Here is a 14,715-nt window from a genome sequence, read left to right on the forward strand (position 1 = left end):
GAGCAACTTCATTCTAACCAATAGCACATTTTTCATATACATGCATTGAATCTTTTTTTTTCCCCATTTATAGTTGGCATACAATATATTAGTTTCAGGTGTACAACATAGTGATTAGACATTCAGGTAACTTAGGAAGTGATCACTCCAATAAGTCTAGTATCCATCTGGTACCATACATAGTTATTACAGTATTATTGACTATAATCTTTATGTTGTACTTTACATCCCCGTGACTGGTTTTATAACTGGCAATCTGTACGTCTTAATTCTGCCCCTTTTTTCACACGTACATAGATTCTTTAATCCAAAGTTTGCGTGTAACAAAGTTCACCTGGTGACCTGTGAGACGTTGTGATGGTGTCCAGTGCAGGAAAACTGGGTCCTGGGTCCCGTGCACATAAATAGAGGTTGCACATTTGAATGGATGTGTTTATAGTTCTTTGAAACTGAAATGTGATTCTCTGTAATTTCCAGAGTTTCTCAGAACACACTTTAAAAGCTCCTGCTCACTGAAACTAGTACATGCTATCCCACTACGTGCTATGAGGATGGAGATAAACACATCAGGAAAAGCACTTGTAACACCTTAGGAGTTCTTAATAAATACAAATATATTAGTGTTAAGTAGATAAGCTCTTTTATTTTAAAATATTTCCACTTCTGCCCATCCTTTTTATTAACTTATCTTTGCTTACTTATCTTTTCTTCTGAGGATCCCCTTAGAGTTTAGGCTCTGCATCCCTTTCCGTGATATGAGCTTAGTTTTGCCTGTCCCACCTCCACTTGTGGTCTGTGGGGACATGGATGTGAGTTAGCTGGGCCTTTGTACCTCTAACATGCTATTGTATTACAGGTCTTTCTTTGTCTCCCACACTGCACTGTGACCTCAACACTTTTAAAACCACTAGAGCCCCTAATACTGTACTTTGTTTAAGATACAAATGTCTATACATTTGTGAGATTGAATTATAGTATTGTTTTTATGTGTGTAAAACGCTATTGGAAAAGAATCAGTAGAGACCACCAATTCATGTTTACCTTTCAAAAGCAGATGAAAACTAGTTGTAAGGTTAAGTAAGATCTTATAAGATCTGCCCTTTAAAAAAGTAAGTGTAATTGCCTGATATATTCCATGACAAGGATATCTTGCCATGGATATCTTGCTACCCAAGAAAAATGTAAATTAGATTATTCAGGATTTTGTAACTGAAACTGATTTGGAATCAATTTGAAAGTTTTCTTGAAATAGGACTATCAGATGTCACTGAATGCGTGGGTTCAAATCTCTCACTATTTTGAATTTAGGATTATTTTCTATTCATCTTTATTTTTTTCAGATGCTAAACATTTTGAAGGGCGTAGATCAATTACATATATCTCTGATTCTCGGTTAGTCTATATTTTGTATTTCCATAGAAATCTTTTAATTTCCCTAGAAAGGTAAGTGGACATAATGTTACAGCAGTGGTTAGCTCATAAGTGTTAGGGATTTGACCACAGACATGTGATGCCTGAGGTGAGGGTGGGCATGGGGGCCAGGTGTAGAACAGTTTTAATTTGGACACTTATATTCATTGGTTTGAAGCAACTTCTTGGTGCCAGTTAGACAGATATTTGATTTAATGGTCTGGTGTGTTCTGAAGTTGGAGTAAGGTGTGTTGTGATTGTTTTGTTAATTATTTGCAGAATTGGAAAGGCCCTTTTAAGTTGAATTCCATGCTCTACAAATCACTAGTTTCTGGCAGCCTCCTGTTCTGAATGGAGGCAGTGCTGACTCAAGAACCAAGCCATCTCAAGCCACTTTCTTCGCATTAAGAGTCTGACTGGGGGAGAGGACGAGGGGCAAGGGGAATGAACAGGTTGTGATTCTTTGTAGTGATTAAGAGCATTCTCTTTACAATTACAAGGCTTGGTTTTGAATTCCCCCATTGCTACTTCTTCGCTAAGTGACCTTGAACAAGATATTTAACCTTTCTCAGTCCAACTTTCCTCTTCTGCTTAATAATACCCACTTCATCAGGTTGTTGTAGGGTTCAAGTTAAACAACATGAGTATAGGGCTTAGCCATGTGCCAAGTGCATAGTAAGTCCTTGATACATAGTACCACGAGCAACCCCTACTTCCTGTTTTCCTCATTGAAGAGATCCAGCTTGCAGATACAGAACTTTCTGTTGCTTAAATTAGTGCTGTGAATTGAGTAGATAATTGGTAATTCTTTTGGATCACAGTGTTTTCATTAGAAATGAGCACCTAGGTTGGGCACTTTACTGCTTCACTCAGGTTATAGACATTTTAGGAATACATGTGTTCACGTATAGTTTGTGCTCTAGGTTATATGGGACAAGAGCTAATAACTCAGTTAATGAAACCAAAACCTGCTTAGATGTGTTCTGTGGGCCTGAGACTTTTTAGTGACTTTTTCATGGCAGATGCCTTCAAAGTTGTCTTCATGGAATCTTACAAAAGATGAATGTGTGGGATTTAATATGTAGTGCTCTGGTGATTCTGCATCTTGGAGAAAATCTTCAGCTTTTGTCTTTAACCCTAGATACAAACAAAACAACTTAGCGGCTAAGAGAATTGACTTCAGACATTTTTCTAGTCAGACAGTGCAGAGCTGCACTTCTAGTCCCTGTCTTACTATCTCTGTGACTCTTTCTTATTAGCTGTGGGCAGGTTTTCTAATCATTAAAATGGGGATAATGGTTGTTCTTTTCTTACAATGAAATGATGATGCCTAGATGAGATAATACGTGTACAGGATTCACGGAGTTCTGAGAACATAGTAGATGCTCAACAGATAATCTTGTTTCTCCTCTTCTTCTCCTCTTTCGTCTCCCTTTCCTCTCCCTCTCTTTCTCATTACTCTTATTTTCTCCATTGAGATTTTAGAAAAAAAAAACTAGAGGTGCTGGCTTCAAGAAAGATATCTTTATTTCTGGTTTGGCGTTGATCACTGCGATTTTGTGACATTGACTGTAGTCGTGGATTTTGGCCCTGGCTGCTTACCAACAATGACTTTTTTGGTTTTTTTTCTTGCTGTTTCTCTGCAGGAAGGATCAGAATGTTCTTTCTCCGGTCAACTGCTGGAATCTCCTCTTAAACCAGGTGAAGCGGGAGAGCAGGGACCATACCACCCTGAGTGACATCTACCTGAATAATATCATTCCTCGATTTGTTCAAGTCAGCGAGGACTCAGGAAGACTCTTTAAAAAGGTACATAGCTATTTCTAGTCATGTAGATACTTGGAGCAATGACACAATTTTGTAAATAAGAGAAAGAATATCTTACCGGTTCACTTAAAAGTCTTGCCATTGATCCTTCCCTACCAAGTACTCATGGAGAAAAAAATATCGAATTGGCATTCTTTTCTTCCTTTCTGAGCTGAATTAATAGTATGTCTAGGAAAGTAACCATTTGCAAGGTACAACCCCAAGACTGACAGCGTAGTTCATAATCTGTATATATTAATAACAGGTATGTTTGGTCAATTTCCATAAACGATTTGTGACGCTGTTAAGATTTGGGGACCTTCATTGTCATTACATATTTTTTTCTTTCAAGATCATTTAGCAAATTTATATATGCTTATGTTTGTGGTTTAGTTCTCTTTCCAAGTTCTCATCTTGGCCGAGGAGAACTCATGAATTTAGTTATCCTTTCATGGCATATCTTTGTCTTTGGATCCCTGAATGCTTTCTGAAACTCAGCTGTCACCATTCTTTGGGTGTAAGTTGAAAAATTTGACCAAGGAAAAACTCAGAAATAATTGCGATAATCTTAAGAAATTTATTCCAAATTAACCTTACATGTCAATAGTGAACCTCTTTTTTAAGCTCTCTCAACCTGAGCTCTCAACGGAGTCATTTATTCCTGAATTTTGGTAAATGGTGGCAAAGGCCCAAACCATTTTACATGATGTATCATGTCTAACCTGTAGCTCTGAGATTCTCAGAAGACTTTTCAGAAGGCAAATAATCTTCCTACAAGTTATAGGTATAAAGAGGATATATAGGGCTATTTTAATGGTTTCATATATAGGAATTGGTTTCCAAGTAACAAAATCCAGTGTTAAAATTCGAGGCTGTGAGAGAAAGGACTTTAGTAAACGTAATTGTGGTCAGTAACAGCCATAGCTCTTGGTCAATTTTCTAGTTGTTAACATTAAAAATTTCCCTGATCTCAGTAGGTGTGGAATTAGAACACAGTTTATTCTGTTTATGCCAGCATGAAAAAATAAATGATTTAAAATCTTCCATCACCATAATCGCATCTGTGAAGGGGCTTTTCCTGTATCTTAGAGGCGAGTTATTAAGGGTATAACCATCTGACAATGAAAAGAAGGAAGAGAAAGATAACTCCTTCCAGAGCTCATTGGCTATTTTTAGTGGCCTGGCTGTGCTGTGGTTGGGGCCATATTTCATTTAGGGGTGAGGGTGCTTTTCACCATCTCCTCATGGTTTCCAGCATCTGCTTTAGCTCTCTTATCTAGCTATAACACTTGGTGACATGTGTATGTGACTAAAACTAATGACTATAGTTAGTAATATGTATTGAATACTGGAAATAAGAGAGTATATATTAGGTGCTCTTTTCACACATACACATGAAGGTAGCTATGTGAGGAGATAACAAGCTTGACTATAGAAATCATTTCACTGTGTGCATATATATAAAATCATCATGTTGTATACCTTAAATATATGCAATTTCTATTAAAATAAATTAAAACCTATTTAGGTGGAACCTTGGTAGTAATCAGATACCACTTCAGCTCTTTTGACCTTGACAGGTACGTAGACTATCTCGAGAAGGAAAGGGGTTGACTAATAGTCTCCTCCTTCATTTTCTCTATGCATCTGAGAAAAAAAATTGTGAGTAATATTCAGCTATTTATACGTCACCTGATCTCTCAACTCTCTTTTCACCAAGCTTTGTAAGTTTAGGGGAGAACCAAGCTGAGAGTCTTATCGTCCCTCCAGATCTCAGAGATACTTATGCTGAAGGTGGCTAGTTATCAAAGCTGTGAGTGTTCCTGGTTTCTCAAGTGCCATCCACATTTCGCTGAAGGCCTAACTGCATGGCATGTGTACAAACTGTGCTTTTGCCCTCCAGAAGGAAAATCCACCCGTGAATGATGTTCCTAGCCATAGTCTCAGGATTGACCTCTTTAAGCCATGCATTTTTATGCTAAGGTTATTAGAAAGAATTTCTAATTACTCACAGGACTGTTTATATATTACATTTCATTGAAGAAAAGTACATATAACATAGGCATACAGCTAAAAGTATTTTTACAAACTGACCACACCTGGTAACCAGCTCCCAGATCAAGAAACAGAATATTTTAGTAACCCAGAAGCCCTTCCATGCTCCCTCCTAGTCATTGGAATGTTGGGGGAAGTCCCAACTCCCAAGGTTAACAATTGTCCTGACTTTTAACAGCATAGATTAGTTTTGCTTGATTTCATACTTTATATAAATAGAATCATGCAGTGTGTATGCTTTAGTGTCTGATTTTTCTCATTCAATATTGCATTTGTGAGATTTAGCCATATTGTTGTATATAGTTGCATATCATAGGGCTTTCTCTTGATCTTTATAAATTTTTATCTATTAAATCCTAGTTGATTAGAGATACACATAGGATTGTTGAATAGCCAATGTTTACCATCCCTTGGGGTCCAATGTAGGCAGAGAACTCTAAGGTGGAATCTGGCTTGGCAGATCTTAAGTGTAGATTAATTCTCTTTTGGCTGGCGTGAGCCTTTCGGCTTTCTAGTAATGGGCAAAGAAGCATTCTCTTTATACCTCAATTTTTCAATCTTTGTTAAGAGTATTTAGAGTGTGTTGTACAGGAAGAATTAGAATCCCACTGGTTAAGTGTGTTGTTGCCCACGAAAAATTAGAATCCCATTGGTTAAGATACAGTAATCAGTTAAGAGAACTAAGGAATGTACCTGGCCACCCTCTCAGCATTGTGAAGCTTCCAGGGCTGGGCTCGTGCTCTTAGAGCAGAGACCTTTTTCAAGTGACCGTTTCTCTTGGGTTCAGCTATGCTAGTAACTCTAAGAATACCTTGTATGATTACTTCTCCTTTTTTGTGCCTCAGTTCTCTAAAGTTAAAAAAAAAAAAAAAAAAGCTCGGCTATATGATCTCCATGCTGCCTTTGAAATCTAATATGCTGAGGGGAGTGATGTCAGAAGCATGGCACAGTGAGAGATCTCCCCAGATCTCTCCTCTTGAAATAATAATAAGATGAAATCTAATATACCATACTTCCATCATGATGAGGGTATCCTATACTGAGGGGCTTCCATCTGGTTGTTGGTGACCTTTGGTAAATTGTGATAGGTAATTTGCAGTCTCTGAGATAAGGACAAACAAAAGCGGGAGTAAGTACGGAGAGGGGGCTAGCTGAAGCAATTGGTGACTAGATTTCTTAAGGAATGAAGCATTGTTTCAGGTTCTCTTATCTATAGTGGCCAGCAACCAAGAGATGTGAAACAAATCCAAATGTATACAACAGATACACCTTTAATTACTTGTAAATTCAGTTGCAGCAGCAAAAGGAAAACTCGCTTTTATTTGGGGACGCAAGCTTCAAAAAGGATACCTTTTGCTTTATGCAAATTTAAATCTATTACCCATTGGCAAAAATCATGAGTTGCCGTTGTCTTCTTCATCATCTTCTTCTTCCTCTTCCTCTTCTTCCTTTTAATCTATAAAACTTGATTTATTGGCACAGGTTGTGATAATAAAAACCAACATTTTTTGAACCTTGATGGGCCAGGTACAGTGTTAAACACTTTATATGCATTATGTTGTTTAATCTTTACAGTAATTCTATAAGGTAGGTATGGTTTTCCATATTTTATGAAGGAAGAAACTGAGGCTTAGATTAAGCAAAAAAGAGGTAAAGCTAGTATTTAAATCCTGTCATCCAGCCTTCTGGCTATAGAACCCAAGGTTTCTATCTACATGTTCTGGTAAGACTCTGTAGGTGTGGTAAATAGAGTAGAGGGTATTTTTACTTTAATTTTCTTACTCTTTTCTGTTGAATCCTTAGTTAAAGAATTAACCTACCCTCTTCTCTTGCACACAAACCTTCAAGGGTATGGAGGTGCTAAACATAACACTGAGTTATTTCTTCTACCTGTGGTCTGGTCTAGCAGCTGGAAATTGGGAAAGAAATAGAGCAGTGTGTTTTTCTCCCTGGGGGCAGAATCTCTAGTAAGAGGAAAACAAAGACTCATTAAATGCAAGAAGTGACTGAAAATCTGGCTTACAACTAAGTAAGCTAATTTGGGGATGTCAGGATGACTGCACGATTGGTCCCTCTATGCTACTGAACCCCCTTAAGGGATGCTCCCCACTGGCCCTCTGGTTTGTGGTTATGTCTGTTGGGACATATTCTACATTTGCATGAAGCCATGGTGGATTCCTTTAGCTAAATATAACATCTGGAGAGAGTAGCCTCCTGTCCACAGCTTAGAAACAGATCCACTTTGTCTAGGACTCCAAGGGAAATTAAGCCCATTTGGTGCTCCTGACATCTCCTTTCATGTAATGAAAGCTCAGTCTGTCTAACCCCTGTTGGAACCAAGGTTTGGGCAAATATTATTGCTGCCACCTTCATTTGTTAATGCAGTAGCTTCAAAAACGGTGGCCAAACACTGCCAAGTCTGACTCCAATGTCATCTCTGTCAGAGGCACATTCTAAAGAATCCCACCAAGATTAGAACTAATTTTTCTCACTTTCTCAGCTTAAACTGAAATAAAATTGGGTGTGCTTTTTCCCAGAGGGGAGAGGACAGTCTCGTTCTCTCTTCCGCCTTCCACTTTATCTGGAACACACTTACAGAACCTCTGACTTTGCTTTTTAACTCACTGTTTCTAGCCCTTAACAGCTGCTCACATTTAGTCTTGGAAGCTGGTCAATTCAGACAGTCCTAACACTCTGAACTGCATTCTTCTTTTTACCATATTCCAGTTAACTGTACTCCTGTTTTACCTTTTTTACCCTTAGGTTTTATGGCAGAAAGTCAACATACATTGAGAAAGCTAGGTCAGATTCCTGATAGACCAGTAACACTCAACTTTGCTTTGACTGAGAGTCACTTGAAGATTTTTAAGAAATCTCCGTGACTTTGAATAGTCAAAGATTTCTTAGGATATAAAAAGAATGAACTATAAAAGAAAAAAATAAATAAATTGGACTTCATCAATTCCTGGACTTTTGCTCTTAGAAAGACACTGTTAAGAAAATGAAAGACAAGCCACAGACTGAGAGAATATATTTGCAATCATATTACTCAATAATAAGAAGACAAACTACTCACATTTTTAAAAATAGACAGGATTTTAAAAGACTTCACTAAAGAAGATATGTAAATGGCAAGTAAGCACATGAAAAGATGCTTAATATCATTAATCATCAGAGAAATGCAAATTGCAACTATTAGGAGATATGCTATGTAGCATAGCTAGATAGGTAGCAAATCACTAGAATGGGTAAAATTAAAAAGACTGACAATCCTTTGAGGATATGTTGTTGGTGAGAGTGTAAAGTGGTACAACTACTTTAGAAAATAGTTTTGGCAGTTTTTTATGAAGTTAAGTATGTATTTATCATTTGACCCAGAAATTTCATGTCTAAATATTTACCCAAGAGAAATAAAAAGCATGTATCTATACAAAGACTTGACTATTAATAATAATTTTTGTTGTAGGCTGAATAGTGTTCTCCCCTCCCCAAAGATGTCCATGTCCTAATCCCTGGAAACTGTGAACATTACCTTATCCATATAAGGCTTTGCTAGCATAATGAATTTGAGGATATTATCATGGCGATGTCATGTTTCATTATCCAAGTGGACCCTAAATGCAATCACTCCTGTGCTTGTAAGAAGGAGGTACAGGGAAATTAAAGACTGAAGAGATGAAGGCCATGTGGTAGAAGCAGTGAGAGAGAAGATGCTGGGTCACTGACTCTGAAAATGGAGAAGAGGCTATCAGCCAAGGAATGCAGCAGTAGACGCTGGAAAAGGCCAGGCAGCACATTCTCCCCAAGACTCTCCTGAGGGAGTGCAGCCCTCCCGACACCTTGATTTCGGCCTAGTGAAATTGGTTTTGGACTTCTGACCTCCAAAACTATAAGAGAAGAAACGTGTGTTGTTTGAAGCAGCCTAGTTTGCAATAATTTGTTTTAGCTGCCATGGGAAACTAATATTTTATTCATAATAGCCGTAACTAGAAACAAGCCAAACAGCCATCAACAGATAGAAACACATATTGTGGTATATCCATATATGAATACTACTCAGCAATGAAAGGAAACAAAATGCTGATACAGTAAATGTAAATGAATCTCAAAAAACATTATGCTGATAAAAGAAGCCAGACACAGTGAGCACATCCTGTATGAGTCAATTTATATGAAATTTTAGAAAAGATACTCTGTAGTGAGTTATAGAAAGTGAATCAGTGACTGCTTTGGAACTAGGGTGGGGTGAGGGGTTGACTGCAAAGGGATGCAAGGGAACTCACAGGGTTATGGAAATATGTAGTCTTAATGATGGCGGTAGTTACATGAGTGTGTCAAAACTTGTATTGTACGCTTAAAAGGTGTACATTTCATTGTATGTTTATTATGCCTCAATCGAGTTGATTTAAAAGGTAATATAAAAATATGATACCAAGGCCCAACCCCAGGGCAATTAAATCAGACTGTCTGGGGTAGGGCCTGGGTGATTCTTCTACATAGCCAGGGTTCAGAACTACTGCCGTAGATACTGTGGGTTCCATCTTGGGGAAACCTAAGAGCACAGAGGACGTCCGAAGCCATAAGATCCTGTCTGTCTGTATATGAGCCGTGTTTGCCCCTGCAAAAGACAACATTCAAGTATCTAGGCTACTTTGTCTGAGTAAGCCATTGTGGTTTCCTTACTTTGTTCTTGGAGGGTGACAAAAAGTGATTCTGGCTTTAGATAAATAAGTCACTGCAAGAAGTGGGGGATGAAGAAGGGTGCTGAAGAAATGTGAGAAGCTCAATTAATACTTTTCTCCCAGGACCTCAGATGTTAAGCATGTCCCTTTACCACTCGTAGATCAGTCACAAGAGAATTGCCATGACCAGTTAGATTTTCTTTGGCACCTAGGAAGTGGGTCTGGGAGTGAACGAGGATAAAGGAGATTTGAAAGTCAAAGCAGCACGGTTATCTACCTACCTGTTTATCCCCTTTGGATTGGGATGGGATTTCGCATGGAGTCTGTAAGTCCAGTTGTTTGACACATGTGAGGAGAGAGGATGATTCTGCAAGGAGACATGTTCTGTGGTGTTATTGTCATAAATAAGAAAAGAAGAAGAAATGACCCACAATGCTGGTATAGTTGAATGTCCCCGGTAGGACTATGGATTGAATGAATGGAGAAAGAATGGATTTCCAGCGATGGGGTTCTACCCTCCTGAGAAGGGGTTTAACTTGGAGATGTCTTTGGGGAGATGTCTTTTCCCCCACAGAACTCGGTACCTGTTGCTGATTGAATATCCTGCACTTCACAACACAGTTGCCAACAGTGCTGTGCAGTGCTTTTCACACAGTCGTTCCACTTGCCCATTTTACCTTGTTGGTAGCAAAAATCAGTCCTGATTCATTGAGCTCTATTCTCTCATATCTGATGAAGAAATCTTCTTTGGAAAAAAAAAAAGTAGGATGCGAAGCTGAGCTTATTTGAGTAGGGGATGGAAAGCCGCCAGCTGCTTCAAAGGTATCTCTGCTGATAAGGGGCGTCAGGTTTGCTGCCAAAGCCGACACTGAAGGGAGCTTCACAGTTAGTGCTGTTCATGGCATTTTAGCTTTGGTTTCTGTGACACTAGGTCAGTCTCATCTGTATCCTCTTCCTTGGGGCTTCTCTCTGGGTGGTCTAGGCTTTTTTTGGACTTTAAGAAGATTCAGCTCAGAGGGAACGTGTGCATCAAAGATGCCTGCAGTCTTTTCCTGGGTTAGTTTATATGTTTGCCTTTTTGATGTTTCAGTTCCCATGTATCTATCTGCCTTTTCTAAAATACCCCAAGATGCTACGTTTAGAACATTTAAAGGTGTAATTCGATCTTTATAAATTAAGAGATGATTAAGAGAACCTGAAGAACAACAATTAAAAAATATGGAGTATGAGAAAGAGAGGTGTAGCAGACAGAAAACAAAAGCGTCCAAATGCGACCTTGTGTTCGAATACAGCCCTAAACTAGAAAAACATGCAGTCAGCAAGTATTTAAGTGAATACTATACTAGGTGCCAAAAAGAGCTTAAAATCAAACTGAGGAGTGAAGTTTGTCCCCAGGGAGCTTAGGGCTTTTTCAGTCCACCCTTCAGTCTACTTAGCTCTCCTAAAACTTGCTATAGGATGATGATGATAATAATAACAAGCTTTTGTAAAATGCTTATTATAAATATTACACACTGTAGTAGGCCCTAAATGTATTTTCTCTAATCTTTCATGTATTTTGCAAGTTATTTTTCCTTTTTATGAAAGTATAAAATACTTAGAGAAAGTACACATTATAAAGTTGCACAGCTCAGTGAATTTTTACAAACTGAAAACAATTATGTAGTTAGCCTCCGGATAAAGAAAAGAGTGTTAAAAAAAAAAAAAAAAGAAAAAAGAGAAGAGTGTTACCGGTATTTTACAAGTCCCCCCACCTTTGCTCCCTTCCGTTCATTATCCCTTGAAAGGTAGCCGCTATCCTGATTTCTTGCACAATAGAAATATTTGCCCATTTTCTTTATTTTTATATAAATGGAATGATGTAATATTCTTTCAATAATTTAAATATGCCATTCTTTTGTTTCCTAAATGCTATTATTTCTGTCGAGAAGTCAGCTGGGATTTTTACTGTTTATTCCCCCTGGATGTAATGTTTTGGGGGTTTTGCTTGGCTGCTTTTAATATTTTTCTTTATCTTTAGTTTTTAACAGCTTGACTTTGATGAGTCTAAGTGAAGTTTTCATTGTATTTATCTGGCTTGGATAAGTACAGTATCCAAATGTCCTGGATCTGTAGTTAGTAGTTTTTATTTAATTCGGGAAAATTTTTGGCAAATATTTTTCTTGCTCTTACTCAAATTTGTGCATTTGTTGGACTGCTTGATACAGTCCCACAGGTCATTGAATCAAGCTTTTTTTCTTTTTTTCTTCTGTGTGCTTCAGTTTAAATGATTTCTAAAGTTTACCAGTCTTTTCTTTTGTTACATCAATCTCCTGTTAATACTGTCCAATGCATTTTTTATTTTAGATATTGTACTTTTCAGTTTAATGATTTCCCCTTGGTTCTTTTTTACAGTTTTCCATATAGCTCCTGAAATTTACCTCTCTTCATTTGTTATTTTTAAAACATCCAGCAATTATTTAAAATTTCTTATCTTTTATTTTCAATACCTACATCATCTGGGGTCCTGTTTCTATTTATCGATTTTTCTCTTGCTCAATGATTACCTTTATTTTTTTCACATGTTTACAAATTTTTATGACATATTGGACACTGTAGCTAATACATTATAAAGACTCTAGATGTACTTACCTTCCTTCCTCTGAAGAGTGTGAAATTTTGGTCTGGTAGGCAGTTAAATTACTGATTGATCACCTTGAGCTTGTGGGGAATTGGTTTTACACTTTGTTAAAGGGGGCCTATTTTGGTTTTGCCCTTAGTCCTGGAATATATGCCCTACACCTAAGGCATGACCTTTCTGGTGTGTCCATGGATAGCGTAACATATTTATCAAGCCCCTCCCACCTGGCAGGCTGTGAATTCCAAATTCCATCTCCCCTATAGTAGGCAGCAGCTAGGATGACCAGTGGTCCCAGTTTGCCTGGGGCCGAAGGGTCCTGGGACATGAGACTTTCAGTTTTACCCATTCTATTCTGTTCATGGCATTTGGATAGTTTCATGCTACCAGGCTCCAGTTTGAGACTATTATGAATAATGCTGCTATGAACATTATATTGGAAGGCATTTTTATTCCCATTGTATGGTGGAAAAAATAAAAACCCACCTTGGTAAAAGACTCTTTTGTAAGACTGAGAAGTGACATTGGAATATGAACTCTCATATTCTTTCTACTGCATTCCCCTGCCACCTTATGTTTCAGGATTTATAGGAGATATCTTTAGAAAACAGCGCTGCCAAATCAGATCGTTGAACCTGGTCACAATCTGAGCTTTGAAGACAGTGAATTCAAACTTGCTTTTCTCTCTCTTCCTCTATTCTCTTTCCGTTCCTGCTTCCTTTAGTCTTCGCCTCCCTTTTTGCTGCCTCTCCTTCTCTGTCTCTCTCTTTCTCTATCTCTCTTCCTCCCTATTCTCCATTCTTTGAATAATCTTTTTAAATTTTATAGTTTATGTGCATTGTAGAAAATTAGCAAACACAGGAAACAAAATATGATAATAAGAAAACAAGATTATATTGTACACACTATTTGATAATGTTATTTTAGTCAAGATTTCCACCTTTCCATTTCAGTAAGTTTTTATCTCATCTAATAACCCAGGCCATGTAAACATTTCCGTACTTATCCTAAAAATGCTCTTTACAACTGATTTGTCCAAGCCAGTGTTTAATGCACACTGGATTTATGTCCTTTAAGTTTTATGTTTTATGTCCTTTAATCTATTACTGCTCCTTTTCCCGGACACTTGTTTGTTGAATGGACGAAGCCAGCTGTCCTGAAGATTGTCTCACCTTCTAGATTTGTCTCGTTGCTTCCTTGCGTCGTTGTTTAACTTCTTCCTGTATCCTGTATTTCCTGTAAATTAGAAGTTGGTTCCTAAGACCAAATCCATTCAAATTGTATATTTTTGACTGGAAATTGTAATGAATGAAGCTGGGTGCTTCGTGTTGCATCATATCAGGAAACAGTATCTAGTTAACCCACCAACAGTGATGCCACTATCGACCCCCCAAATTAAGGTCGTGACAGTATGAACCCTCTTTTTCAAAGTTAGATTTTTTTCTCACGTGATAAAAAAGCACATCGTATGCTATTATATGTGGTGCTGTCATGTTAATGTTGGGCGCCAATTCAGTTGTTCATGTGATGATTTTAACATCACTGGTAATTTTAGCCAAATTACTTTTTTTAACCATCTCTGTACCTTTTATACTTGACTGCAAGATGCCTCTCTGAGAAAAGGAAAGGATTATTTATACAGCTCATCAGACCATGCATACGCCTAGTAGTTCGTAGAAATTTATTACTCCCCGCAGAAACTACACTTATAGTGTGGAAGCTGACCAATTTCTTATTATAAGATTCATGGCAATAATAAAAATAATAATTATAACTAATACTAAATGAATGCTAGCGCTGCCTAGGGACTATTTTAAGTACTTTACATGTATTAACCTTTTTAATCATCACGGCCCTTTAAGATAGGTATTGGCTTTATCGTCTTTATTTGTAGATAAGAACATGGGCGGAAGGGTTAAGCGATTGATTCAAGGTGATAAAGCTGGTTGGTGGCCAGGTTGGGATTCATGCCTAGGCAGCTAGCTTCCCCTCACGTCACCATGCTTTGCTGCCTCCCACATAGAAAGATGGCAGTCATTATATTAGTAAGCTAAAGGGCCAGTACTTCTGCAGGGAATCTAGTCATACACTGCCAGGACAGAATTTCCATCGTGCTGTTCCGATTCCGCTTCTTGCCCAGCTTGT

The 14,715-nt window shown here is 37.9% G+C and overlaps 1 protein-coding gene across 6 annotated transcripts in view; it reads left to right on the forward strand.

Annotated features, from left to right (window-relative positions):
- The window catches only part of SRGAP2 (SLIT-ROBO Rho GTPase activating protein 2), a 226,819-nt gene that overhangs the window by 111,714 nt on the left and 100,390 nt on the right, over positions 1 to 14,715 (forward strand). For all 6 annotated transcript variants that reach the window (XM_036234435.1, XM_036234438.1, XM_036234433.1 and 3 more), the window contains one exon: positions 3,057 to 3,219. In XM_036234435.1, coding sequence (XP_036090328.1) covers positions 3,057 to 3,219 — 163 coding nt within the window. The remainder of the gene's footprint in view (positions 1 to 3,056; positions 3,220 to 14,715) is intronic.

The sequence above is a fragment of the Rousettus aegyptiacus genome, unplaced genomic scaffold, assembly GCF_014176215.1.
Source record: "Rousettus aegyptiacus isolate mRouAeg1 unplaced genomic scaffold, mRouAeg1.p scaffold_m13_p_17, whole genome shotgun sequence".
Lineage (NCBI taxonomy): Eukaryota > Metazoa > Chordata > Mammalia > Chiroptera > Pteropodidae > Rousettus > Rousettus aegyptiacus.